This window comes from Pezoporus occidentalis, unplaced genomic scaffold, assembly GCF_034315485.1.
Source record: "Pezoporus occidentalis ecotype Australia unplaced genomic scaffold, CSIRO_AGI_Poc_V1 ctg4, whole genome shotgun sequence".
NCBI classification, from domain to species: Eukaryota; Metazoa; Chordata; class Aves; order Psittaciformes; family Psittacidae; genus Pezoporus; species Pezoporus occidentalis.
This window is the reverse complement of record NW_026915724.1, coordinates 25488818-25516540: the sequence shown is the minus strand read 5'-3', so window position 1 is coordinate 25516540 and position 27723 is coordinate 25488818. Positions and strand designations below refer to the sequence as shown.

The window sequence follows — 27723 nt, the reverse complement described above, 5'->3', positions numbered from 1 at the left end:
CAGCTTCACTTCTGATTTCCTAAGGACATGAATTATAATTTTTCTTGTCAAGAGGAATAACTTAATCCCAACACTTCTTTCCCACCTCCGCATGATCAAACTGATATGTACAATGATCTGTCATGTATGTGGAAACTCAATACAATAAATATGAAGCAAATTAACATCTGAAAAAAAATATATATACACATATATGTGTACATACTCATATGCATACATAATCATAGAATAGTTAGGGTTGGAAAGGGCCTTAAGATCATCTAGTTCCAACCTCCATGCCATGGGCAGGGACACCTCACACTAGACCATGTCACCCAAGGCTCTGTCCAACCTGGCCTTGAACGCTGCCAGAGACAGAGAATTTACCACTTCTTTGGGCAACCCATTCCAGTGCCTCACCACCCTCACAGTAAAGAACTTCTTCCTTATATCCGACCTAAACTTCCCCTGATTAAGTTTGAAACCATTACCCCTTGTCCTATCACTACAGTCCCTAATGAAGAGTCCCAACCCAGCACCCTTATAGGCCCCCTTCAGGTACTGGAAGGCTGCTATGAGGTCTGCATGCAGCATTCTTTTCTCCAGTCTGAACAACCCCAACTTTCTCAGCCTGTCAAATGTCTATAGCATACAGATATGCCTGTCATATAATGTCTATGACATACAGATAAATCTTTAAAAAAAGAAGTATGAATGCAGCTGACATAAAAAGGTATGCCAGAGATACTGCTATCATCAAATAATTTTTTTTAATCAAAGAAATGTATCTGTTATTAAGATAAACTTGAAAAAATATTGTAAAAAATCAAAGGATTCTTTAAGCCTTAGAGAAACTATTCCAGTAATGTTTTAAATTTATGTCTCTCTTTCTTTGGGTTATTTCTTTTACAAATAATATTGAAAAAAATTCAAATATTGTGCTACTTAAAGAGCTATGAATTAATGAGGTCATTAACGTAATAACATCAGTGATCATTAAATGTAATAAAAACTATTTTTCATTCAGCATTACCCATTCAACTTTTAGAACAGATTCAGTCAATCTTTCACAGGGAGCTGTAAACTGTCTTTTGCCAGAATGGACAGGAGTTGCAGGAAAAGGATATTCATGCTTGGGGTTTAATCAAAAGTGGGGTTAGTATCCTAATTTCTGCCAGGAAATTCACTACCAGCTACAAAAGATATCCACTTAATCAATTTATTCCTTAGACATCCTGCTTATACAGCCTTCTACCAGGAAAATAATTTTTGGGTGTATGATTGCCATTTTTTCATGCCATTTTCTCCCATGCAGACTTATTTTTTCTACAGACTTTTACACTGAGGTTTTTGTCAAATTACTTTTTCTTGACATAATCAGATGGTTCTTCAGAGGGTACCTCTAGCCTTTCCATCTTGGTCATTCATGCAGGCGTGCAGATAAGATAATAGGTGCCTTATCAAAGGCTTTTGTCCTTTGGGGTTTATTTCAAAAGTGATCGCAATAATAATGGGCATAGTTCATTGTCTAGAATTATGTGTGTATTTGTATCTGGTATCACACAAATTTAAGACTTTGACAATGCTCTTTTTCTGTCGTTTTTTTTTTTCCCTTTGTTGCAAAATGTTTTTTATGAAGCACTTGCTCTTATAAAAGTGGTTTTAAAATAGCTGATAATTTAACATAACTTCATTTAAACTCACAGTTTCTGTAACCGTCCATAAAAGTATACAAAAAATTGACTTAAGTATTCTTTCTATATTACCTTTCTGTCTTAATGATGAGCTCCTATCTTAATGATGAGCATATTGAAAAAAATAATTAAAAAAATCTGAAGTAACACCACATTACATTGGTCAATATAGGTGAAAAATAACATAAGATCCCCGTGTGCCTCCTCTCTCAGACACAGACTACCTGAAATAGTAAACACTAAGATTTGCAATCATCCAGTGTATGGTACGTGAATCTAAGTCAGTGCTATGGATCTTGATATATTTTCTACACTGCCTCTCCTAAGTTTTACCTCTCCAGCACTAATAATATAGCTATTTCAGAGATCGGTCTTTTACCTACTTTTCCATGTAATGCTACTACACTACTGGTGTACTACTGTGTATATCTGGCATATAGAATGTAAGTAGAGTGGTGTATAACAGTTTATACCTTAATAATGGTCAGCTCCAGTGCATGTAACGGCTGAACCAGGTACCATGAGGACTTCTCTGTGCTAACTTACTCTGCTTTTCAGGGGATAGGGACTGAGGTGAAACATATTCCAGTGTGCATCCTAAAGCATTAATCTTTACATGGAAATTTTTAAGCTCACAGTATATAGAAACAGTAACCAATGAAAATTTGCAATATTGGTACCATGATGGTATCAATATCAGTGGTTTTCTCCCAGTAAAATAGAATATCCTCTTGCGTAATGGGGGATGTAGACTGGAATTAGTTTAAATTATACAGTTCAATAGATTTGCACTTTAGTCTTTTTCAGAGCTCTCTAGCAGTTCAACACACTGATGCTAGATCTGGAATCTCCTAGCAATTTCCTCACAGAAAACATGCTCAGGAAGTGTGACCAATACTTGGGAAAGCAGTTCACTGTTAGTGAACACTTTGTCTGAAGCTAAGATAGAATTATTTGCAGCTGGCCACTTGTCTCAGAGAACCACAAAAAAAACCAGAAAATCTATGCAGAGAAATTTGCCTAAAGTTAAGCAGAAATGTCAATATAAATACACAAATAGGCCAAAAGATTAGAATACATTTTACTTCTTCCTTGTCTCTCTTTTAGGTTCAGTACTAAATTTTAAGATTTTATATGCAAGTGGCACAGTAAATGAAAAGCGTGCCAGCAAACGGACTCTTCTGATAACACAGGCCTGTGCTTTTCCCTAAGCCATTTGGTACAATTATACATTAAGTATCTTCGATATACCTGTTAAACTTGTATTAATGCAGTATGTCTGACAAAACAGTTAAGACTCACATGCAATGATGCATGGGTATTTAATGTTTTTATAGATTTTAAGTTCCAGTTAGAAAAATTAATAACAGTTTGCCATATGAGGGCCCTGTAGTCTACTCAATGGGTTGCAGTATATATTTGGCACTAATATGTTTTGCTAAGAAGGGTAAAATGAAGGCTTCAGAAATACAAAGAAAAATCTTATACAGCAACCAGCAAAATGTAGTTTGCCTTAAATCAAGATACTAAAAATCAATAAATGTGTAAGCATGTTTGCTATCCAGTTCAAGACATTACTTATAAAGAAAACCACATATTTGGGGCTAAACTTTACATCAGCATCACACAGACTCCCATATTCAAAACCACATGTTTGAAAGCCTACACAGTTAATTTGCCCCTGCCATGATGTCCATTTTCACATACATGTTGTGAAACTGTATCATAGTTCAATTGTCAATTATATCATGTCATGCCTGCAATGACAAGAGTTGGATTTTGGGGGTTATTTGGGTTTTTTTGTTTATTTGTTTGTGGGATGATTCTGTGTTAATTGGTTGTTTTAAAGATATTGTTTGTATCTGATCAATTATTCTTGTCCAATCATGGAGTTACAAAAAATGGCTTTTTGGAGTTTCTGACTACGTAACATTCGCATTGTAATTTCTACCACTAAAATAGAAATGCATAGGTAAATATGATTTCATCCAGTAAATGGTTTACTTTTTTTTTTTTCTGCAGGCTAACTGTACAAAGAAAAACAGGCTTCATGGCAGTGAAAAATTAAAAAAGAAAAGCATATTCAAATGCAGGATAACCTTTTTCTTCTGCTTAGTCTATACATAGTTTATATGTCTATATGTAATGTAGAGTCTCATAGAGTGATCATGAAATCTTTGTCATAAAAAAATGTGTGGGAAAACTATGCCTTCTCTTTATATGGTCTATGGCCTCTTCAGTTTAGAAATAGTCTTCCTCCTGAGAGCATAGGACATCTGCTATTGCTTTTCCTTCAGGTCATCTCCCTCTTTCCCAGGTGCCCCTTCCCTGCTTACCTTTTCATTATATCCAACAGCTGCACCTCACTGAGCCTAAGCAGGCAAATTCCATGCTTCTGCCTCCTGCTATACTCTGGAAGAGTCAAGAGGCAAGCAGAAATGTAGGGTGAGGCTTAGAGAAGGAGCAAAAGCTGGTTTAGATTCAACATTTTGTACTAATGGTTAGAAATCATGCAGAAAATGTATCTACCTTTAAATGAGTGAGATGTACAAAAGCTGTAATAACATTGCAGTCCTACATATGTTGGATTTTGTTCCTGATTTATTAAATATGGTGCTGTAAACAGGTCAATTTCTAAATGCAGTTCTGGGTGCTTGGGTTTATTTAGTATAAAAAGTCATATATACCAGACTGTACTTCTTCTATTATTCATTACTCCCTTCCTTACTAGCACTCCATTTTTTTTTTCTTTCAAAGTGACTGCATTCAAGTAATATTCAATTGTCTTACAGGATGAATTTCCTGTATTAGAACAGTTTCCATAGACTGTAGCTGACACAAAATTAATGGTTTTGTAGTTGAAGATTTCCTTTACCGTTCAGTCTTATTAAAAATACTGTTATTTCTGAATCATATATGTACCCTGGTTAAATATTAATCTGTCATTTTAAATTTAACATTTCTCCAGAGGAAGCAGTATATATATATATATATATATATATATATATACACACACATATATATATATATATATATACACACATCTGCACACATATTTGATGCATGCCTATATGTCATAAGTTTGGTATCGTAGGTATGTTTTGAAGGACATATAACTCCAAAAGACAGTGGCAATTGATAACATTTCCATCTACCTCTATACTGAGAGAAGATAACATGCATTATGGAATCACTTCAAGTGCTGCTGAATAAACTGAGAGAAAATGCAACGGATTTTTTTTTAAATAATCAAAATATTTCATTCAACATACCCTTATATGAGAAAGCCTTCTTAATTTCTATTTAAAAATAAAAGTATGGAACTGCTGGAAAATTCAGAAATGATATATTTGTTTTACTGGACATAAGTATCAACCTTGAGTTTGTGTTTCTGGTCTAACTCTTCGCACATCATAGTTTCTTCTTTTTTTCTCCTCCAGCTATACTAGTAAGCAATTGCAACCATATGAATATATGCCAGAAAGTTTTAGAAAGTAGCTTGACTACCTGCCATTATTTACAAGAAGTGATATTTGTATCCGTATGCAGAACCTAGATGAGGAAAAAAGACAAAAATAACGATTACCTTTCAAAATGATGTTACTGTGAATGTTTCTAATCTCATGGCATTGATGCTGCCATGAGATTGCTGTCAGTCTTGTATTTAGGACATAACCAGCTTCCAGCCAGAGATGGAATCAAGTTCTGCAGATTGATTCTGCTGCAGTTTTGCACTACGGATTCTGCTGTCTCTCTTGCAATGGGACAGGCTCATTAAAGACTCAAGCAAAAAAAAATATTACCAGAGCCCTGTTACACGTCTTGGCTGCTTTGCTTGCTAACAATTAATTTCTTCAGTAGGCTTACTGGTGATAAAGTGTCTGTGTTTTCTTATTCCCATGGGAAATTTCCATAAGATACTTTGAAGAATATACAAGGGCAAGAGAAACAATTTTCTGTACTCCATTCACATATCAGAAGATATGTAGGATTTTAAGCAACATACAGTGCTGAAAAGTCATATGCTATTTATTTATATTTTCATTGAAAATTTGAATGCAACAAGAATAGTTGCTGAGGAACTATTTTCCCTTTTTAATGATGAATTTTAGAGCATGCCATTTGCTCCTGTAAATTTTCAGGACTGCTTGGTAATATAACTGGTATGTTAAAAGCTTTTTTTTTAAAAAAAAGAAAAGTCTTATATTTTGTAATTTATACAAGAAGACAACAAGCACAATCTATTTTATTTTTCCTTAAGGTACTTCAGTTATACAGGTAACAGCTACAGACGCTGATGATCCTTCTTATGGGAATAGTGCCCGTCTACTTTACAGTCTCATTCAGGGACAGCCTTATTTCTCTGTGGAGCCAAAAACAGGTACTAAAAATGATCTTTCAACTTGAAAACATTACTAAAATAACATAAAATGGATGCAAAAATGTCTTCATTTCAACACAAACATCAACTGATACTACCTTACATTTATGCATCTTTGCATAGGTCGCATATTTAGAAACAAATCAATTCTTTCTCTGAAATTCTCTCTGTCTGAAGAAGTAACAATTTATTTAGAAAATTATCTTGCTAAGGAAATGAGCTGGACTCTGAGTACCTCATCCAGCAAATGGACCTATGAAAAATTCTGGATTAACAGCTTTATGAGTCATTATGTGACATTCTGTTGTGGTTTAAGCCCAGCCGGCAACCCAGAACCACTCACCCGCTAGCTCACTCTCCCCCTTCCTGCTGAACCCAGGACAATTCCTATCTTTCCTGCTAAAGAAACCACAAATATGTGACATCCCTCCAAAAATCCTGATTTCTGGTTGTCCTGGGTTAAGCAGTAGCAGTCATTTTTCTCCTTCTTAGTAGCTGCTGCAGTGCTGTGGTTTTGACTTTCGGCCTGGGAACAACACTGATAACACCCATGGTTTTTGTTGCTCTTAAATAATGTTTACTCTGACCAAGGACTTTCTGAGTCTAATGCTCTGCCAGGGAGGAGGAGAAGCCGGGAGGAAGCAGAGACAGGACACCTGACCCAAACTAGCCAAAGAGGCATTCTATACCACAGCACATCATGCCCACTATATAAACTGGGGGCAGTTACCCAGAAGGGCTAGACAACTGCTCGGGTCAGGGTGGGTATAGGTTGGTAGGTGGTGTGTGGTTGTATTCTCTCCCCTTATCATTTCTCTTATCATTATCATTATTGGTGGTAGCAGTAGTGATTTGTGTTACACTTTAGTTACTGGACTGCTCTTATCCAACCCATGGGAGTTACATTCTTCTGATTCTCCTCCCATCCCTCCGGGAGTGAGGGAAGGAAGGTGGGGGGGAATGAGCAAGCAGTTGCTTGGCTCTGATTTGCCAGTTGGGCTTAAACCATTACACTGGTGAAGAAAGATGGTTATGTATGATGGAGGAGATATATGTTATGTTTTACTTCCTATGTCTCAAAGTATGCAGAATGTATCTGTCATACACCATAGATGTTACCATGAATACTAATTACAGTATCATAGTATCACAGTATGCTGGAGATTGGAAGGGACCTCAAAAGATCATCTAGTCCAATCCCCCTGCCAGAGCAGGAACACCTGATAACGTTACACAGGAATGTGTCCAGGCGGGCTTTGAATGTCTCCAGGGAAGGAGACTCCACAACCTCCCTGGGCAGCCTGTTCCAGTGTTCCGTCACCCTCACTGAGAAGAAGTTCCTTCTCAATATTAGGACAGTGTACTGTGCATGTCAATTAATAACTGCATCAAATGATGCATTTTATACCCATAATATATGGTCGGATACTGGGAAAAATATGGGACTATTATTTGTTGTTATATTATACTTTCTGATTTTAGGGGTCATCAGAATGGCTTCACAAATGGATAGAGAAACAAAAGATCAATATTTGGTCATCATCCAAGCTAAAGATATGGTTGGGCAAGCAGGGTCATTTTCAGCAACAGCCACTGTTACCATCAACCTCTCTGACATCAATGACAATCCACCTAAATTTCAACAGCGTGAGTATAGGCTACTTGAAATAGTTGAAGTCTTGAGGAAATTTAGACGTACTATAACTCTGCTAAGTTCATTGGAAGGTCTGTGCTTTGACTTCAGCATATAGATTTAAATAAAAATAGAAAGAATTCCATACAAAGCTCAAAAAAGAAAAGGAAACCTATCATTACAAAAGACCTCAGGCCTGCTGTTTTTATCAGTAGGCTTTGGAGATAAATGACTTACTAAACTGCTTTCCATACAATTTACTTTATATAAGCCTAAAATCTGGCTACAGGATATTTAGTACTATTTTACCTCACCTTCTTTCTTTTTCTCCTTTTTTTCATTCTTTTCCAACAGATACTGTAAAATTCTTGGCAAATTAGCTGACCTTCTCTGCTAGCTGTGCTATCAGGAAGAACTAGTGAAATGCAGTAGGGAAATGCAGCCCTCCCCTCTTCTTTCATCCTGTTGGTTCATAAAATCAGAGTAGAATCACAGCTTTCCAACCCTTGGGTTGGAAATGATCCTTAAAGGTCATGTATTCCAAGCCATGTTCAGTGAACAGGAACATTTTCAACCACACCAGGTTGCTCAGAGCTTTGTCCAGACCAACTTTTAGTGTTTCGAGCGATGGAGCATCTACCACCTCTGTGGGTGACTTGTTCCAATGTTTCACCATTCTCATTGTGAAATATGTCTTGGCTTTACCCAAATTTCTGAGATCCTTAGGCCATCATAGCTACAGCACATATTAATCATGGCAGTTCACTAAACTGTGGTGGTATTTATTTCTTTAGGACTCTATTATATGAGTGTCTCTGAAGAGGCTCCTGTGGGCACTACTGTAGGCAAAGTCTTCGCAGAAGACAGTGACATAGGGGAGAATGCAGCCATGAGCTATTCCATTGAAGGAGATATTTCAGATGTTTTTGACATCATTACTAACAATAAGACTCAAGAAGGAATCATCTTATTGAAAAAGGTAAGATCTCAGAAACCTTCTAAAAAATCCCTGAAGAGTGGAATGACCCTCCTCAAACAATCTGGATGTTTAAAACAGGTTTATTTTTTTGCATTCTACTGTATGTTTCTTCAGCCTTTGTGATTTGGTTAGGATATTGGGGGAATAAAAAGAAAAATGTTTTTCTTTCTGTTTACTTTTTTTGACTCATTACTGCTGAATACAATAGTGACAAAGTACCTTAATGTTATTCCTATCTGTGCATCAGTATATTCCCATTGTGAGAAAATGTACTTCTGTGCACCATCTGTAAAATCTTTATAAATAAGTTGTGCACAATATTTCCCCACTTCAAACACCTTTTGTTAAACTTAACTGAAACTGGAATGTATTACAGTATTATAATCAGTGGTGGTTTTGTTATGACATAGCTTTGAAAGGACACTTGGCTCAAAAAAAAAACAAAACAACAGTTTATTAATGAAGGTATTTAAGAGGCTTTGATACTGTGTGACTTATTTTGGAATCAAATGGGAAGATTTCTGGGTCATCATCTGAAATGATGATAGAGATTGATAGTCTAGTGAGATCCAGGACCCCAAAGAACCGAGTGCTATAAATTTGATAGATTGGGGTTTTGTTTTGTTCTTTATTTGGATTTATTACAACACAGGAAGGTATTTATTTCGTTGTTTTTTTGTTTGGTTGTTTGTTTTTTTTTTTAATTACAAAAATTAATTACTATATAAAATAGTAATGTGTTTATTAATAATAATGTGTTTATGAAACACTCATTGTTTTTTGGGTTTTATTTCTTTTTAAGGCTAAATTTTAACATAATCATTTTAACCCCTACAGATTAACTGACCCATTGTTTATGTGAAAATAAATAACAGTGTTCACTAAACTTACACCTACACCAGTTTTAACCTTAGTGAACCAAGCATTAATAGAAGTTGTTTTTCTTAGGGGTGTCATTCTACAGAAAGACTTCTTTTAGTGTTGCTTAACTGTAACATTAAAGCCAGCCTACATATGAAAGCAAAAAAAAAAAAAAGGCATAATACAGTTTAATTTTAAAGTGGTTTTAACCGAACAAAAATATCGTAGTAGTAACTCCTTTTGTAAAATTTGCAAAAGAAGGGTAGCAGTTTTTTGTTTTTAATATCACACCACTTCCTGAACAGTATTTAATTCAAATATGAAACAAAAACCCAGTTCTATTTCTCTCTTTCTTTCTTAACAGAGAGTGGATTATGAAAGTAAGAGGAGATACAATATTGGAGCAAAAGTTGTAAACAGGTACATTGATGACTGTTTTCTGAAAGAAGGACCTTTTGAAGACAAAACTATTGTCAAAATTAATGTGGAAGATGCTGATGAACCTCCAGTTTTCACCATGGAGAATTATGTGATGGAGATTGCTGAAGGGTCTGCGAGTGGTTCACTGGTGGGAGTTGTAACTGCTAGAGATCCAGATGATGATGATTCCCCAATCAGGTACCCAACTTAAATATGAACAGGCCTCAAACATAAATGCAGTTGTGATTTTCAAAGGCTAGTTCTGTTCCTGACCTTGGTTCATAGGCTGCACCAAAAGGAACATGACCAGCAGGTTGAAGGAGGTGATCCTGCCCCTCTACTCTGCTCTTGTGAGAACTCACCTGGAGTATTGTGCATAGTTCTGGTGTCCTCAACATAAAAAGGACATGGAACTGTTGGAACAAGTCCAGAGAAGGGCCACAAGGATTATCCAGGGACTGGAGCACCTCCTGTATGAAGATAAGCTAAGATAGTTTGGGCTGTTCAGCCTGGAGAAGAAAAGGCTGCATCGAGACCTCATAGCAGCCTTCCAGTATCTGAAGGGGGCCTATAGGGATGCTGGGGAGGGACTCTTCATTAGAGACTGTAGTGACAGGACAAGGGGTAATGGGTTAAAACTTAATAGGGGAAGTTTAGATTGGATATAAGGAGGAAATTCTTTCCTGTTAGGGTGGTGAGGCACTGGAATAGTTTGCCCAGGGAGGTCGTGAATGCTCCGTCCCTGGCAGTGTTCAAGACCAGGTTGGACAAGGCCTTGGGTGACATGGTTTAGAGTGAGGTGTCCCTGCCCATGGCAGGGGGGTTGGAACTAGATGATCTAAAGGTCCTTTCCAACCCTAACCATTCTCTGATTCTATGATTCTATGCTTTCATTGTGATAGTCTAGGTTATTCTAGGTGTCACGGTTTAACCCCAGTAGGCTTCTAAGGACAGCACAGCTGCATGTTCACTCCCCACACTGGGATACAGGAGACAATCATAAGGGTAGGAGTGTGAAAACTTATAGGTTGAGATAAAGACAGCTTAATAATAATAATAATAACAGCAACAACAAGAAACAACGATAACAGCAAAAGGGAAAAGAATAGCTACAAGACCTCAAGGAAAACAAGTGATGGAAAAAAGTCCCAAACAACTGCTTACCATCAGGTGGCCAATACCCAGCCCCTCCCAGTTTTTTTGCTGAGCACGATGTCATTAGTAAGGGATATCCTTTTGTTCAGTTGGGGTCTGCTGTCCCAGTTGTGTCCCCTCCCAGCTTCTTGTGCACACCTAGCCTGCTCGCTGGTGGGGTGGCATGAGAAACAGAAAATACATTGGCACTGTGTAAGAAATGCTCAGCAATAATCAAAACATTCCTGTGTTATCAATACTGGTTTTGTCACAAATGAAAAACACAGCCTTATCCAAGCTACTATGAAGAAAATTAACTCTATCCCATCCAAAACCAGTACAATAGGTTAAATCCTGACCCTTAGCCAGAAATCTATATAAATGAACTTTGTACATTATTGCAATCAGTTTGAGACAGAACAATATTTTAGACAGTGGCCTGGAAGAGGCCCCCAGGGTTTTTTATTTTGCAAAATAATTTTGCTGTCTCTTGAGGGAGAAAGCAGGTCATTAACCTTTAATATGGAGTTTATAATTACAACAAATTCTTGAGTTGCATGATGTAACTATGTAGTGCGCAATTTTGATAAGATAGGATACAGGGACAAATGGATGAGCCACAAAATAATTTATGGTGTGTAGATTCCTAATAAAAAAAAAAAATATATATATATATATATACATATATATGTTGAACAGAGCCTTGGCCGACATGGTCTACTGCAAGGCATCCCTGCTGATGGCAGAGGGGCTGGAACTAGACAGTCTTAAAGGCCTTTACAACCCTAATCATTTTATGATTCTGTGATGTTATGATTCTATGTGTGTGCATATATATATGTATGTATCTATAAGTATGGTTTCAGAGGTTTAGTCAATGAAAGGTCATTTGTTATGATTTTACATTCATTTACTAAGTAAACTGGCAATAGATTAAATGAGAATAAATAAAAATATACATATACTTCTTTTTTTTAAAAAAAAAAAGAGCTTTTTCTGTGGTTTCTTTAGATGACTGAAACAGCTCCTGTGAAACATGCAACCATAGTGCAATCTATGACTTCTTAGCTTGAAATATTTGATGAAATTTGCTACAAAGTGAATATGCCTGCATAGTCTCAAAACAGCAATGCATATGTTGCATCGAGTTTCTTTAAAATAGAGTATGTCATTTCTAATATAAAGATATGTTTATTGGTTGAAATGGCATGTATATGAATCTAATTTTTAAATCATTGCTATCAGAAATGACAGCAGTTGCTTATAATATAGAAAGCAGCTGTGTTGCCTTGTGGACTCCAGTTCTCAAAGTGAAAAAAATATAGGCAACAAAAACTAACTATATCAATAATAAAATATAACTAAAAATATCCAACACTGATTTTCGAAACTCATCTATCAAGAATCAGTTTGCAATTAAAAAAAAAAAAAAAGAAAACACAAACAAACCAACAAAACAAAACAAAACCGAATATGAGAAAACCATAAACAAGCTTTGGGTAGAGATGATGAAGAATACTCACATAAAAAAAAAAAAAAAAGTAAATCCCTAAAATAGAAGTTTATAAATGTCAAATCTTTGGGTTAAATATGAACTTTCACTGACTGTTTTTGTGTTGATTCCTTGATTTACCCTTCTATTGATTTTCAAAACAGACAAAATGTAACTATAAATAATAAGTTAGAGAGTCATCCAACCTCTGGCATATAATTGGAGTTGCAGTCCTAAATGCCAAGAGGAGAAAGAAAGACTTTGTCAAGCACAGCTAAAAGTACAATATGAGAGGGAATTGCAAAGTGGAGTGGTAAAAACTTTTCAACTCTTCAAACAGGTTTTATTTCCATGAAATAGACTCTACTAGGAACTGTGACATATGATCTTCTTTTTGTATGGCATGAAAAATACTAGTAAATACCCTTTCCATTTGAACCAATGTCTTTGGTGTCTTTTTCAGTCCATCTCTGGCCTGTGACCAGTGGTTAGACTTTAACAATTTGAATGGTATGTATGTATGCATGTGTGCATGTGCATGTCCACATACGGACATAGCATCCAGTGCCTTTTCAGTGAAGATTCAGGAACACTGGACTCATTTGAAATCATCTCTTGTATTACGATTTTGTACTCTGTCTAGGTGTCACCTCATTACAGATAGTTGTCTGTCTTTATCATTCCCTTGGCATCAGAGCATGTCAGCAATGATAAAATAGGTTTGCCATTATACCTCCACTTAGCTGTTAGTGTTATTCATTTCACAAGTGACACTTTCGCTGTTTCTTTTCAACGAAGTCATTCACCTGCTGCGAGCTTGACTTAGAAGTAAAAATGAATAATGCATTTCAGATTCAGTTCACATTAATATAGATCTGAGACATATTTAGTTATATAAAAAGAAGAGCTTTGATCTTGGCAGCAGTGAATTTTAAATGTTTATAAGTGTACGTTTTTCATGATCTGAGTTGTTACAGCACACATTTATATGTATATATGCACAGCTCTCTTTTCTCAGCTGACAATAACTTTCTATGTCCTTGCTCCTGATGGAACATTTCAGTATTAGGGAATCTCTTTACTTTTTTTGGTGCAGGTACTCTATTGTCCATGGCATGCATTTAAAAAGATTGTTCAGCATCAATGAACACAATGGAACAATCATTACAACTAAACCTCTGGACCGAGAGGTAACTTCTTGGCACAATATAACTGTTACAGCCACAGAAACAAGTGAGTAAGAAATTTAAGGAACACAGTGGTTTATAAACTGTGAACTGTAATTATCCCCTGAATATGCCTTCTTTTAAGTGGAGAATACATGCTTCTTTCTCATTATAGTACATTAAGGAGCATTATTAAAATAATTTGTTAAATCAAAGTTGGATGCATTTGAGCCCTTTTCATAAAAGGTGACCTTATTAAAAAAAAAAAAAAGAAAGGAAATTGTAATAAGATTGAGACTGTAATGCTTTCAAGTTATACTGAGGCATATGAATTGCTTCTGCAGTGCAAGATCTTATGCTAAATTAGACCCTGGTTAATTTCACACCAGATTTTTTACTAGTGTGAAATTAGCTAGGATCTAATTTAACACCAATCAGAAACCTGTGGGTCTAAATAATTGTGAATGTAAGGCCCAAACCAGCTAGACTTCTATTCAATGACAATTAAAACTGTGAAGCATCCTTTATATAGATTTCACCTGTCAAGTTTTTCTTAAAGTCAAATGCAAATAGATGCTCTTTGTAGTTTTAGTGACCTGATTGCATTAACTCTGAGACAACAATCTAGAAAATGAACAACTACTGGTTTATAAGGCAGTTTAACATGTTTATTTGGATATTATTTAAAAACTAATCACATCCATCTTCAGGAAGGGGAGAAAACTTATGAAACTAGAGCCCAATCAATAAATCGGACAGGTTCTGCCAAATAGTTTTATCATGGTTTTTAATCCCAAATTTCAATTAAATTTTATTACTAAGACTACTTTAAACACATACTCATAAATTGTTCCTAATTGTTCCTAAAAAGGAGCATTCCCTATTTATATGTAGAATATTACAGATAGAAGTTTAATATAGGAAGTTCAATAGCTGTTTTCATTGAAGTCTTTTATTGTTTTTAGGAATCAATAGCATTATCATCTTTTTCAGCTTCTCTGTGAATTTTTAAGCACGAATGTATTTTACTTCTCATGTTGTTGGGCAGCTGGCAGGTGTTTGTAAAATTGATCTCTGGCATATTTTTGTCATTTCTTGAATAGTGCTATGGAAACACAGCAGGATGACTTTGATCTGGACTATTCTGTTTAGTTAAACAATAAAATAGAAAAGACCTAAATGTTACAAATGAATAACTGTCTCCTGCAGCAAAAGAAAGTGAGTCTTTCACAGTAATGAAAGTTATTGTAGAGAAACCAAGCCCTCATTATCTTCATGTTTTTATTCATTATTTCTTTAATGATGATAAGGTCACTGTCTATAATACTATATTCAAAAGCATTGAAGTTAGGTCACCTTGGTAGGGGCATAACTGAAATGATTTATATTGTGAATAGCCTTTTATTCCTATAATTATATACTGTTTATGCAACATTTTGTGGATGACTTTGTTCCACTGAAACCAAATCTTCCCTAATTTCAACTGAAGGAGTCACTCTGCTTCACCTAAAATCATCATTAAATATTTATCAGACACTGATTCCAAGAGTGTGGTTTTTTTTTGTAATGTGTTGCTTCCTCTCAAAAAAACAGGAATTTTTTCCTGTGATTTCAGGAAAATTTAAAACTTCCATACTGTTATCTTCCAACAGCAATGTGAGAAATGCCCTTCCTCATCATTCAATTATATGCTGAGGAAAAAAAAAAAGCCCCAAATAAATGAAGCCAAACCAAAACAAAACAAAGACAAAACAATAACAACATGATAACTGATATATAGTAAGGAAGTAGAAATGAGACTATAACCAAACATAAATAAAAAAGGTTTATTTGGTAAAACAGATGTGAATGGCAGCTTTAGGCTGAAAGGTGATATATAAATGTTTGTGCAAACAAATGGTAGGCTTTAAAGCCAATATAGTATCCATTAATCTTATGAACAAGCAATGCAGGAAGACACCAAGGTAGCTGAGTCTTTCCCATGTCACTTTGTCTATGACTGAAACCACCAAAGGTATTCCCTGCCTCCTAATAAGTGTTACAAAATTTTCTTCTCAATCCCAGTCCAGCCAAATATCTGCCCTAGATATCTGTTTCTGAATTAAGTAAAATAGGTTGATTAAGTCCTGTGCTCTGTATTATTTTGAAAAGGGATGTGTACCACTTTTTGTGTTTATTAAAAAAATAAGCCAAGCATTGTTTCATTGCCTATCATCTTATTATGGATGTTGGGATTCAACAAGAGAAATGTCATCCCACAGAGAAGTATTTTTGAGATGACTCAGGCAGATCATAAGTTTTAGTAAATTAGCACGGCTCTTATGATTGCACGTGAGGAATAGAAATGTGAAACTGCTGAGTAGCTAGCCCTTTATCTCTGTGGTAGTTGCTTTTGCTGCCATTTCCTTTGGCAAAAGACTCAAAGCTATCAACACAGATTCCATAAGATCCAAGAAAACAAATGTTTGCCCCAAGCAGCTAGTGAATTATACATTAAAAAAGCCAGGTAGGAACCAACCAAACCCATACAGTTTGAAGTGAGACAGAAAGGAATAAATATTGCAGTGAAGCTTCTTGCCTACTAGAGTAATAAATTACATCTTGGAGAAGGCAGACATTTCTCAGTGCTATGCCATGTAAATGAGGATTTGATGTGCTGACAGGAAAAAGGATTTCTGAAAAGTATTCAGTATAGAATCATGGAATTATTTAGGTTGGACAAAACCTTTAAGATCATAGAGTCCAACCATTAACCATTGTTGCCCTTCTCGGGACCCACTCCAGCAACTCAGTATCTCTTCTAGTGAGGCATCCAGAACTGAACACAGTTGGAGGTGTAGCCTCACTAGTACTAAGTACAAGGGGATGATCACTTCCCCAGTCCTGCTGGCCACACTAGTTCTGATATAAGATGGGACGATATTGACCTTCTTGGCCATCTGGACACACTGATAGCTCATGTTCAGGCTGCTGTCTATCAACACCTCCAGATCCTTTTCTGCCAAACAGCTTTTCAGCCACTCTTCCCTAAGCCTGTAACTTTGCATAGGGTTGTTGTAACCCAGATGCAGGACCCAGCTCTTTGCCCTGTTGAACCTCACACCATGGGCCACAGCCCATCAATCCAGCCTGTCCAGATCCCTCTGTAGAGTCTTCCTACCCTCCAGCAGATCAACACTCCCTCCAGCTTGGTGTTGTCTTTAAACTTATTGAGGGTGCACTAGGTCCTTTTGTCCAGATCATTGATAAAGATATTAAAGAGAACTGGCCCCAAAACTGAGCCCTGGGGAACACCAGTTGCAACCAGCCACCAGCTGGGCTTAAATCCATTCACCACAACTCTTTGGGCCTGGTCATCCAGCAAGATTTTACCCAGCAAAGAATATGTCTGTCCAAAACATGTGCAACCAGTTTGTCCAGGAGAGTGATGGACCTCCATGTCTTCCTTCCTTCCTTCCTCCATGACCTTCCTTCCTTCCTTCCTTCCATATTTCTAAACATTTTTGTTACATAAACAAGTAAGTTTATGTTTAAGTAAGACACCCTATGTTTAAGTAAGGCACCCTAGTCTATACTCAACTCCTGCACCATGAAACTAGTCAAGTTAAGCTTTTCATTGTCTGAGGTACTTAGAGCACTACACCCTGTGTAAATGCAGTACTTGCAGGAAAAAAGTGCCTTATATTAGCAGTTTATTTTTGTTTACATAAAAGAATAAGCCATATTGACATAGATTTTATATCTAAAGCCACATTAATATACTTGGATAACAGAAGCAGTACAGCTTTCATAATACAAAATATCTAATAATTAAACCTGCTATGTAAATAATACTTTGAGGAAAAACAAAAGCTGAGCTTATTAAGTCAGTCAGCATGGCAATTTCTCCATGTGCAGCAGTGGCAGAAATATTTTTAAAGCATGTGAATTCTGGTGAAACCTTCTCCCAAAGCTTCAAAATTACAAAATAGTAAAAAAGAAGAGTGACAGAATACATTTAAGAATTGTAAAATTTTCTAACGTCCACATTACTTTAAAATATGAAGTAAATTATTTGTGACTTTTGATTTCTTTTTTTAACCTTTAGGAAATCCTGAAAAAATTTCAGAAGCAAATGTGTATATCCAAGTTCTTGACATTAATGATCATGCACCGGAATTCCCTAAATATTATGAAACTTTTGTTTGTGAAAATGCAGTTTCTGGCCAGGTAAGTGTGAAGGAGTTAACCATCAGTTTCTTCATTGCAATAAAGATTTGTTCTGTGATGCTACTATTCAGTATTGATCATTTCAGTACTGCACATACAGGCCGTATTTTGTCTGTTTCCAAAGTTAGTTCTGTTTATACATGTATAGTTTGCAATTTTAATTTCAGAAGACTGACGTTAACTTTTCCCACTTTAAAACAAAATCAGCACATCCTGTCTGCCTGCAAAAACAGGTAATAGAGCAGTACAGACAGAAAACTCTGAAAAAACAAACAAACAAAAAAACAAGACACAGATTTGCTTCCAGTTAGTGTCACAGGTGTAAAACCTAGGCCTAGTATTTTCAGCAACAGCATAACATAGTCTGGAAGAACCAAACTAAGACTAGTTTCATACCAGATACTCATTTATTGTGAATTGATGTTTCATTTATAGCTCATGTAACAGCTTCACTAGCTGGCAGCTTAAGAGATTGTTGTATCCTTCCCTGTAGGATTTTTCCATTTCCTACTCATCAGCATGGGAATGCTGTAACATCAGTCAGTTGCCTCAACCTCCCCCTAGATACACTGTTGACCCCAACAGTCGTTTGTTTTTTGGGGGGGTTTGGTTGTTGGTTTTTTTTTTGTTTGTTTTGTTTTGTTTTGGGGGGTAGAGGGTTTTTGTTTTGTTTGTTTTATTTGTATTTTTTATTTTAAAGCTACAAAATGAAAAACGAAAAAAGCAACAGGAAAAAGCTATAGACAGAAAAATGCATGTGTTTTTTCATTATATGCTTTAGCATTACTTGGACATATCAAAAAGTCCTTTGGGGTATCTGTGATGGCTAATTTCAAATGTTTTACTATGTTTTGATTTCTGAATCACAAAGCCTCTCTTTTTACTGCAGCTTGGTTTACTTTGACTTTAGTCTGCAGTTAAATAAAGCTTTCCCTGTTGCTAAAGTAATTTCTTCATGGATTTTTGCATCTGTTCATGCTTTTGTATAAGCAGTTGATTTGTTCATTCTGCATTTGGTAATTTTCACTCTGCAAAAGCGACCTCTTGTTCAGAGGTGCTTGGTACAAGACATTTCTTTTGGACTTTGGATAACTCATTGACAAATCAAGCACAGGCATTAAAGCAAATGCTGCTTCATGTTCCTTGTCTTTAAGACACCATGAATTAAATATGGAAGCTTATAAAATGAATATTTGTAATCCATGTTTTGGACTTGCCTATAATATAAAAAACCCAGGAGATTTATTTCCCAAAGTTTTTATTATTTTGTCATTGCTCACTAAGAAATCGCATCTGTGTGCAAACCCATTATTTGTTACTTTTCAATAATAATTAAGTATTTGTATTTTGTGTATTTTGAGAATCACTGGAAAAAATGGCACTGTGAAAAGTAGTAGTAGTAATAGTAATAATAATAATCTGAGCATAAGATACAGAATTCTGCCTGTTTAACATTGTTTAACATTATCATTGAGCATGATAATTTTCCCCATTTTACAGACAGGTAAAATGTCAATCTAATTTATTTATTCCTTTTTTAATTGCTATAGCTTTTTGAAAGTCATAAGCATCTTTAGTTTAGCTTTTAGAGAACAAAACAAGAATGCTAAATAATCTTATTAACAAGTGATCTTAGGAAGAACATCAGGAAATTGTTACTGAAATACATAATCATCACAGTCAGAGTTTATGATTTTTTTTCAATGTTTATGATTTGAAACAGAATTGATGATAGTTTATCTCCTTCAGTGCTATTATTTTTATTTTTATTTTTTACTCACAGAAAAAAGATTCTTTATTATTATATCCAAAACAAAAGGATTATATTTCAGTCTGTGGGACTATAATCTGAAATTTGACAATAAAAATGGATGTAAAGAAGATAGATAGATGGGTTTTGGTATAATTTTAAATATACTCATCATGTTTATTAGAAATTTTGAATGAATTTTTCACTATCCATTTCATGTTAAAGTTCTGTACTGTCCTATAATTGAAAAGTCAGCTGTGTACTAACCACAGCTAAAGTTTTCTTTTGAATATTTCAAAACCACTTTCACTTCACTACCAGTATTAAATACACTATTTTCAAAATTACTTGAACATGAAAGTTCCTATGTAAAATAGACTTCTATCCTAGTTCAGCTATAGCTAGTAACAGAACAAATAGAATCATAGAATCATAGAATAGATAGGATTGGAAAGGACCTTAAGATCATCAAGTTCCAAACCCCCTGCCATGGGCAGGGACACCTCACGCTAAATCATATCACCCAAGGCCTCGTCCAACCTGGTCTTGAACACCACCAGGGACGGAGCATTCACAACCTCCCTGGGCAACCCATTCCAGTGCCTTACCACCCTAACAGGAAAGAATTTCCTCCTTATATCCAATCTAAACTTCCCCTGTTTAAGTTTTAACCCATTACCTCTTATCCTATCACTACAGTCTCTAATGAAGGGTCCTTCCCCAGCATTCCTATAGGCCCCCTTCAGATACTGGAAGGCTGCTATGAGGTCTCCACGCCTTCTCTTCTCCAAGCTGAACAGCCCCAGCTTCCTCAGCCTGTCTTCATATGGGAGGTGCTCCAGCCCCCTGATCATTCTCGTGGCCCTCCTCTGGACTTGTTCCAACAGTTCCATGCCCTTTTTATGTTGAGGACACCACAACTGCACACAATACTCCAGGTGAGGTCTCACAAGAGCAGAGTAGAGGGGCAGCATCACCTCCTTCTACCTGCTGGTCACGCTACTTTTGATGCAGCTCAGGATACAGCTGGCTTTCTGGGCTGCAAGCGCACACTGAAGCCGGCTCATGTTCATTTTCTCATCAACCAACATCCCCAAGTCCTTCTCCACAGGGCTCCTCTGAATCTCTTCTCTGCCCAACCTGTAGCTGTGTCTGGGATTGCTCCAACCCAGCTGTAGGACCTTGCACTTGGCATGGTTAAACTTCATGAGGTTGGCATCAGCCCACCTCACAAGCATGTCGAGGTCCCTCTGGATGCCATTCCTTCCCTCCAGCCTATCAACCGAACCACAGAGCTTGGTGTCAACGGCAAACTTGCTTAGGGCACACTCAATCTCACTGTCCATGTCAGCGACAAAGATGTTGAACAAGACCAGTCCCAACTCCGATCCCTGAGGGACACCACTCGTTACTGGTCTCCAGCCGGACATTGAGCCATTGATGACAACTCTTTTTGTGCGGCCATCCAGCCAGTTCTTTATCCACCGAGTGGTCCACCCATCAAATTGATGTCTTTTCAATTTAGAGACAAGGATGTCATGTGGGATAGAACAATATTAAAAAGACATCTGAACCCCCGATAACCTTTTGATCAGATCTTTTGACTTTATAAATGTAGGCATGGTAAATGATCACCACAACGAGGTATTAATTCTTTATAGTTATCCTTTGGGTGTGTGTACAGTAACTACAAACTGTTGAATTCTAGAGGAAACGTTCAGTAAAAATAGCCAGAACATAAAATGGACCAAATTTGTCCCAAAAGTGACAGTAGAGACATCTCAGCAAAAATGGGTTTGACCCAGAAAGCTTAAATACCAAGGCATTAATAAATTAACTAAGCCTAAAAGTGAAGTTTGAAAGTTCAACATAAACTACATCAAATATCTTTTATGCATAAGCAGGCTGACCCTCCAGAACGTACGCATTTATATGCATGGTAATTTCGCCCTTTTATGGATATTGGTCTTTCTTCATATCATGCAGTAAATAGATTTCAGCTGAAGACAAGCTGTACTGAACACATCTACATTCTGAATTACTGCTGTCTTCTCTAATACATATTTGTTCTGGCAATTTTAAGTTCCTGCAATTTGGAGATCACATATAAAGTGACTTTGATGTTCCAGCTTGCTTAGTGATTTTTATTAGATGCAAAGAAGTGACTGTATATGCAGAGCACTTTGAATTAAAGAAAAGAAAAAAAAACATTTATTTATTCAGTTCTTGGCACATAATAAAATAATCAGGAGTTACAGTGCAAGTGAAGAGTACTTGTTTGATATTACTTTTTAACATAATGAAATGTTGACATGAGAAAAGGGGAAATCTTTAAGCAAATTCTAGGGGTTTATATTTAATGTTAAAAATGAGCAGTTAGCTGAAACAGATCCTTCCTAGCAAATCATGATATAAAATTATTTTTGTTAGCAGAAAAGAGAAAGGGATAGGTTAGTAAACCAAGGTTTATTATTTCCTTTTGTTTTGTTTTTTTTTTTTATCATTTAAAAAAACTGATCTTATTAGTAGTGATAAGAAAATGTAAAGTTAAAAGGAAAAAGAAACAACAACAATGAAGACACTAGTTAGAGTATAAAACCATAGCCAAGCTGTGAAAACACCATATATTCCAGCAGGCCCTTACCCTAAACTACACCTGTAGATGAAATGAATGTAACGTCTGACATTCTGAAACAGTGGGAAGAGTGGCATATGGAAAATTCCTCTTTCTGCTTTATATGGACCATGATTCAACAACATTATCTCATGGTAGACTGGAACAGGTGGGAAGAGTTTATCAGCATATACAAGCATAAAAAGGCACCTCAGCGTCATGATGCCATGGTATAAATCAGAACACATGGCATGAGCTTTGTAATTATTATTCCTTTGCTGAGATCTGCATCATTTTAGTTACAGTTGAGAAGAAACTCTTCACAGTAGACCCAGAGAAATCAGATCAATATTATGCCAATTTGCTTTAAGTAAAAGAAAATTGGTAACCATCAAAAAGACAGCCTTGGTCTTGAGGTGGAAGGTCTACCTAGAAAATGCACCTGGTGACTATAGTGGACTATAGTCTTTTACCTACACTAAACTCTGATATTCATTAAACATTATTGAACAATGACAAAGAACCTACTACTTAAAAAGGCTCTGTCAGTTTGAAGAAAACCAGTTCTTTACTTCCCAAACAGGTGGATGATCAGATCTCTTACATCCTATAAACTACAACAGAGATGCTATTGAAGGACACAGAAGAAAGCAAAACAAAAGAAACTAGAGAGGTATCAAATCTGTTCCTACTTCCATCTGTTTAATGGGAATGCTAAGACTATATTTGGATATGGAAGCACAAAGGACCCCAAATTATACACTCTACCATCAAAATTAATGCTAGTGATGGCTGTGCAGATGGACATCTCCATAATTAAAAGTCAGTGAGACCACTTGGAATTGAGGAAATTGATTTTCAGTGTATTTTCATCGACTATCAAGCTGACATCTACTCCATACCTTGTTATTTGTAAAACAAATAACACGCAGCTATACATTCAGTCCAGAAGTGTTTACACAAATCAATGGGAGATCAGAGTTGTTACTGGTATCTTAGGCTCCTTCACTAATGATATTTATTAGTTGAAAGTGACCACTAATCAGATGGATGACGAAGATGAGTATAACCGGCCATATCTTTTTGTGATCTTTGATCAAAGTAACCCTTGCTGTTCCCAGAAGTGATCGCAGTGTATTTAGAGAGAAATAGTAAATGAGACCCACCTCTATGAACTTAAATCAGTTTTTCAAGAAAAATCAAGTTAATGAATCTGAATTTTAAGGAAATGTATATTTTCAAATGGACTGCTGGATTATTAAAGCTCCTAGATTAATGAGATTTGAAATAAGAGATTTTACAGTAACTAAATTTCAGCATAGTCAATACAACAACTGATAAAACCTTGCAAAAGCAACACATCATTCATTCTATTTTCTTTGTTTGCACATTAAATATAGGGTATTTTTAAACCTTGACTCACAAACAGTAAATGCAGTTCTTCAGTCTGTGATGCCCGCTTCCCAGGTGAAAGGCCAAAGCCTCATAGTTTATATGTGAAAAAGCCTAGGAAAGCAGGAAAAAAAAAAAATAAAAAAAAAAGAATCCCTTCTCTCTGGGTGACTTTTTCTTTATAGTCAGCAAAATCAGAGCTGTCTATTGCTCTCTGAATATTTCATAGACTCATCTGGGTTTTGCTGAATCTTAGTGGAAGTGATATAATGAAAAATAAACAATAAGGGTTTGCCCTGTTCTTATGTTCCAGATATTCTCCTGCTTGTAAGGTGAATCCTTAAAGGCATGTGAGTATGTCTAGAATAATCTCAAGAGTCTTAGGTTTGTGTTGAATAACAGCATAGTACAGATCATAAAAAAGGGAAGTGGGTGATTCTTTCATCTAGCCAGATACTCCTCAGAATTTTAGTGATTGGATTAGATATACATAGAATTTATGGATGCATATACCTTCTGTATGTAATCTAGTGAAAGTTACTAATGAAATAAAATGGTAACTGTCACAACTGTAATAATTTTATGATATTCAAACATGAGACGCTCCTAAAAAATACTTTTCAAAGACATTGTTACTATCTGATTGAATAACTATTAATGTGAATGAAAACTAGAAGTTTAATTAATGCTTCTGGTTTGGTTTGGTTTGTTCCTTTGGTAAGTGAGTAGGTAATTCTTCTCTACCAAGTAACTCAACTGGAAACAAAGCAAAACAAATAAAATTAAATATGGCTAATATGTCTGTGTTGATTGCTGTATTACTCTTCATCTTCAGTCTAGCCTGACACACTGAATCGTATGGACAGACATACATAGCTTTTTCTCAGCTACAGCCTTGGAGAGGTTACCAGCAAATTATTAACAAAGGCCAATAAAGTTTAGTTGGGGGTTTGTTTGTTTTGTAGGTTTGGCTTGTTGTGTTTGTTTTTTTTTTCTTTTTTAATTTGTGAGGTATATGTCAGAATATTATCATGAAAATGTGCCATTGTTCAGGTTTTAGACTGGCTATGTAGCTCCCTTCTGCTGATCGTATTGAACATGTTCTGGGAAATATAACCCCTTAGAAAAAATTAAGCCCATAGTTTACTATCAAGGTAATATTAGTGTTCAGTTATGGCTTTTCACTGATTTCTTGATCTGCATGCCTATACCTGCATTTGTATTGCTTTAGCAATTTTTTTTTTTTTTTCTCTGAGGAAAGGGAAAAAACTTTCCTCAAGAAGCTTCATCGTTTTTACATTGGCACCAGGCACATCCCTGATCACTCCTCTGATTAGTGGCAATAAAAAAAAATCTCAAGCGTCCTCACTTTTCCACAGAGTGAAAATACAAACTTGAAGTAAATTTCATATAAAAAGGGAACAGCACTAAGAATACAAAGCTTCTGGGATGCAAGACACATTTTACACTCTGCTGTGATGATTTCATCAAACTTAGCTTGCTTGAAAAGAAAAAGAATATGTGCTGAAGTCTTAGATCTCTGAAAAAATGGTTTAATCAGGAAAGACTTTTCAAAGACACATAGAAAGCTATAGCCACTTCCACTGACTGACTGGTTTGCTTTTAAAGCACTGCTTCTAGCATTCATATGCTTTCTGGTTTGGGTAAAGTTGAGGCTCCAAGTCTTTTGGTTATAAATATCTACAAGACACAGATAATTGGTAAAATAGAGTCAAGTTCAAATTGGGCAGTAGCTTTTTTGAAAGTTGGTGGTCTTGCCTCAGTTTGCATTCTTTCTGATCAGCAAGGATACTGACTTATTAATCTATGTTGATGGTTAGGTCATTAAATATTTATTGATAAAAATAACAAATATAAGCTCCCTTTAAGCAGAAATATTTCTGTTAACTGTAATGTGGTTGTTTATGGACATGAAAGATATTATTTTGAATCATAACTGTTGGGTTTTATTTTATCTTGCAGTGACTAACTGATTTGACATATTTGTAAATGAAGGTTATTTTGCTATCTTGTAAAAAAGCAGTCAAGAAGTTCCATAATCAAGATGTTATAATATTCAGAATGAACAATTCAGCAGATGAACTTATCACCCTATCTCACTTACTGGAACTATAATACATCAGTTGAAGGATGTCAATATATTTGGGGGCTAGAAGGAAATAGGTTTTGTATAGAGGGATTTGTTCAAATATAGAACTATATACTTTTCACCTTGGAAAAAAAAAGGACAAAACACTGAATATATAATTACTTTTTCATTAATGGAAATGGTCTTTTTATCCAGAAAATCTTTTACATTTTCTCAAGATTTTAATGCCTGCCTCTCTCAAATAGATGAAAACTCAAAGCAGAGCATTTGCAGAATGCAAGTCTCAATAGCCTGTTTGGGCATAGAAGGCATATATTTGTGAGTGCATACCATGCACTCAATGCATATGCACAGATCACTTCTCTGGCATTAACAGTTTAACATACCTGTCATGTACTTTTATTGTTTTAAAAGACAAGTAAATACTTTTATTCTTAAATAATTTTATCTGTTTCCAGCTACTTCAGAGCATCAGTGCAGTGGATCAAGATGACTCAGCAGAAGGTCACCATTTTAACTTCTCATTGGCTCAGGAGGTCACAAACAACTCACTTTTTACTGTCAAAGATAATCAAGGTAGCGTCATTCATGTAGCTCTTTAAGGCCTTCCTAAAGAAGACCATGCTTCTAGTAGTCCTCACATCACTAGTTTTATAATCTCTACTTAATAGAAATTGTCATTATAAATTATAAACATTACAAAACAATAAATCAGTAATACCAAACAGTTTAGTTTCCTTTTTCAGATGAGTAACACAAAAAGAAAAAGTCAGCTTTATTTCAAAGAAAGAAAAAATTTTGAGATGAAAAATACATTGGCATTCCTTAAAATTAATTTTCTTAGTGTTGCATATGGTGGAAAATACCAGCTTTCTAGATAAATTATCTATTTGTCTAAGAAACAATGTTGACAGAAAGAGATCGCTGTTAGTATGTCTGTTAATTCACCACTTCATCAAGACCAAAATTCTAAAAACAAATAAGAATGTAATATTATTTCCTCATACATTTTAAACTGCGTATGCTGATTACTGATGACATCATATGAATGTATTCTGTATATATTTTAATATTATTCAGAACCAATAGCGATTGGGACTGTTCTTAAAAGAGTGGTAAAGAGACGTATCAAGCAAAACCAGTCTGCAGTGAAGAGTGCTATATGTGATGAAAATTCAGGGAAGATGAACACTTAAAGTCAGTCTACTGAGACTACAAAGACGAGCTTCTTCAGCCTCAGCTGAAGTACACATTGTTCTTACTGACTTCATTAATTATTTGAACGTTCTAGTTAGGTGAATAAATCAATGGAAAAAAGTTTTTGAAAGTTCAGACTATATTAAATGGTGAGCCACTCTCAATATTGTCAAAGTTAGTCAATGTATTAATATGTATTTCAATTCCCAGCTTCACTAACTTCTTAGTGCCAAGAAGAGATTATATTAAGGTCAAATTGTGTACAAGCCGCAAGCCTTTTCCATCTTTGCTCATTCTGCGCAAAGCCTGAGCAGAGACACATATAAGGCCATATATCCAATTCCTTTTGGTAGCTATTGATGGGGGAAAATTATCTTTTAAAATATGGTATCAACAGCTTTCAATCTCCCTCGTTCCACTGCATTTCTTACAAATGACAACATGAATTAAGATAGACCTAGGCAAAAGGAAAACTGACTCTACAGATCTGGAGCATTTTATCTTACAGTTACTTTCTGAGCTATGACAGAAACCTAGAAGAACTTAAATGTGAGGGGTTAGCTTTAGTAGACTTTTTTTATAAATGCATTATTTATATAATGGTAGAAATACTTTTTCAGTTTTCTATGTACATGTCTGCACACATGCAGTAATTCACCATTTCATGATAGAACAGTTCTGACATGTAAATATTTACAGATTCTACTTTCTA

The 27723-nt window shown here is 35.7% G+C and overlaps 1 protein-coding gene across 3 annotated transcripts in view; it reads left to right on the top strand.

The window, feature by feature from the left end:
• The window catches only part of CDH19 (cadherin 19), a 116380-nt gene that overhangs the window by 83282 nt on the left and 5375 nt on the right, over positions 1–27723 (top strand). For all 3 annotated transcript variants that reach the window (XM_062633069.1, XM_062633068.1, XM_062633070.1), the window contains exons 4-10: positions 5935–6054; positions 7537–7701; positions 8482–8666; positions 9892–10145; positions 13670–13806; positions 17827–17948; positions 26273–26390. In XM_062633069.1, the coding sequence (XP_062489053.1) occupies positions 5935–6054; positions 7537–7701; positions 8482–8666; positions 9892–10145; positions 13670–13806; positions 17827–17948; positions 26273–26390 (1101 nt within the window). The remainder of the gene's footprint in view (positions 1–5934; positions 6055–7536; positions 7702–8481; positions 8667–9891; positions 10146–13669; positions 13807–17826; positions 17949–26272; positions 26391–27723) is intronic.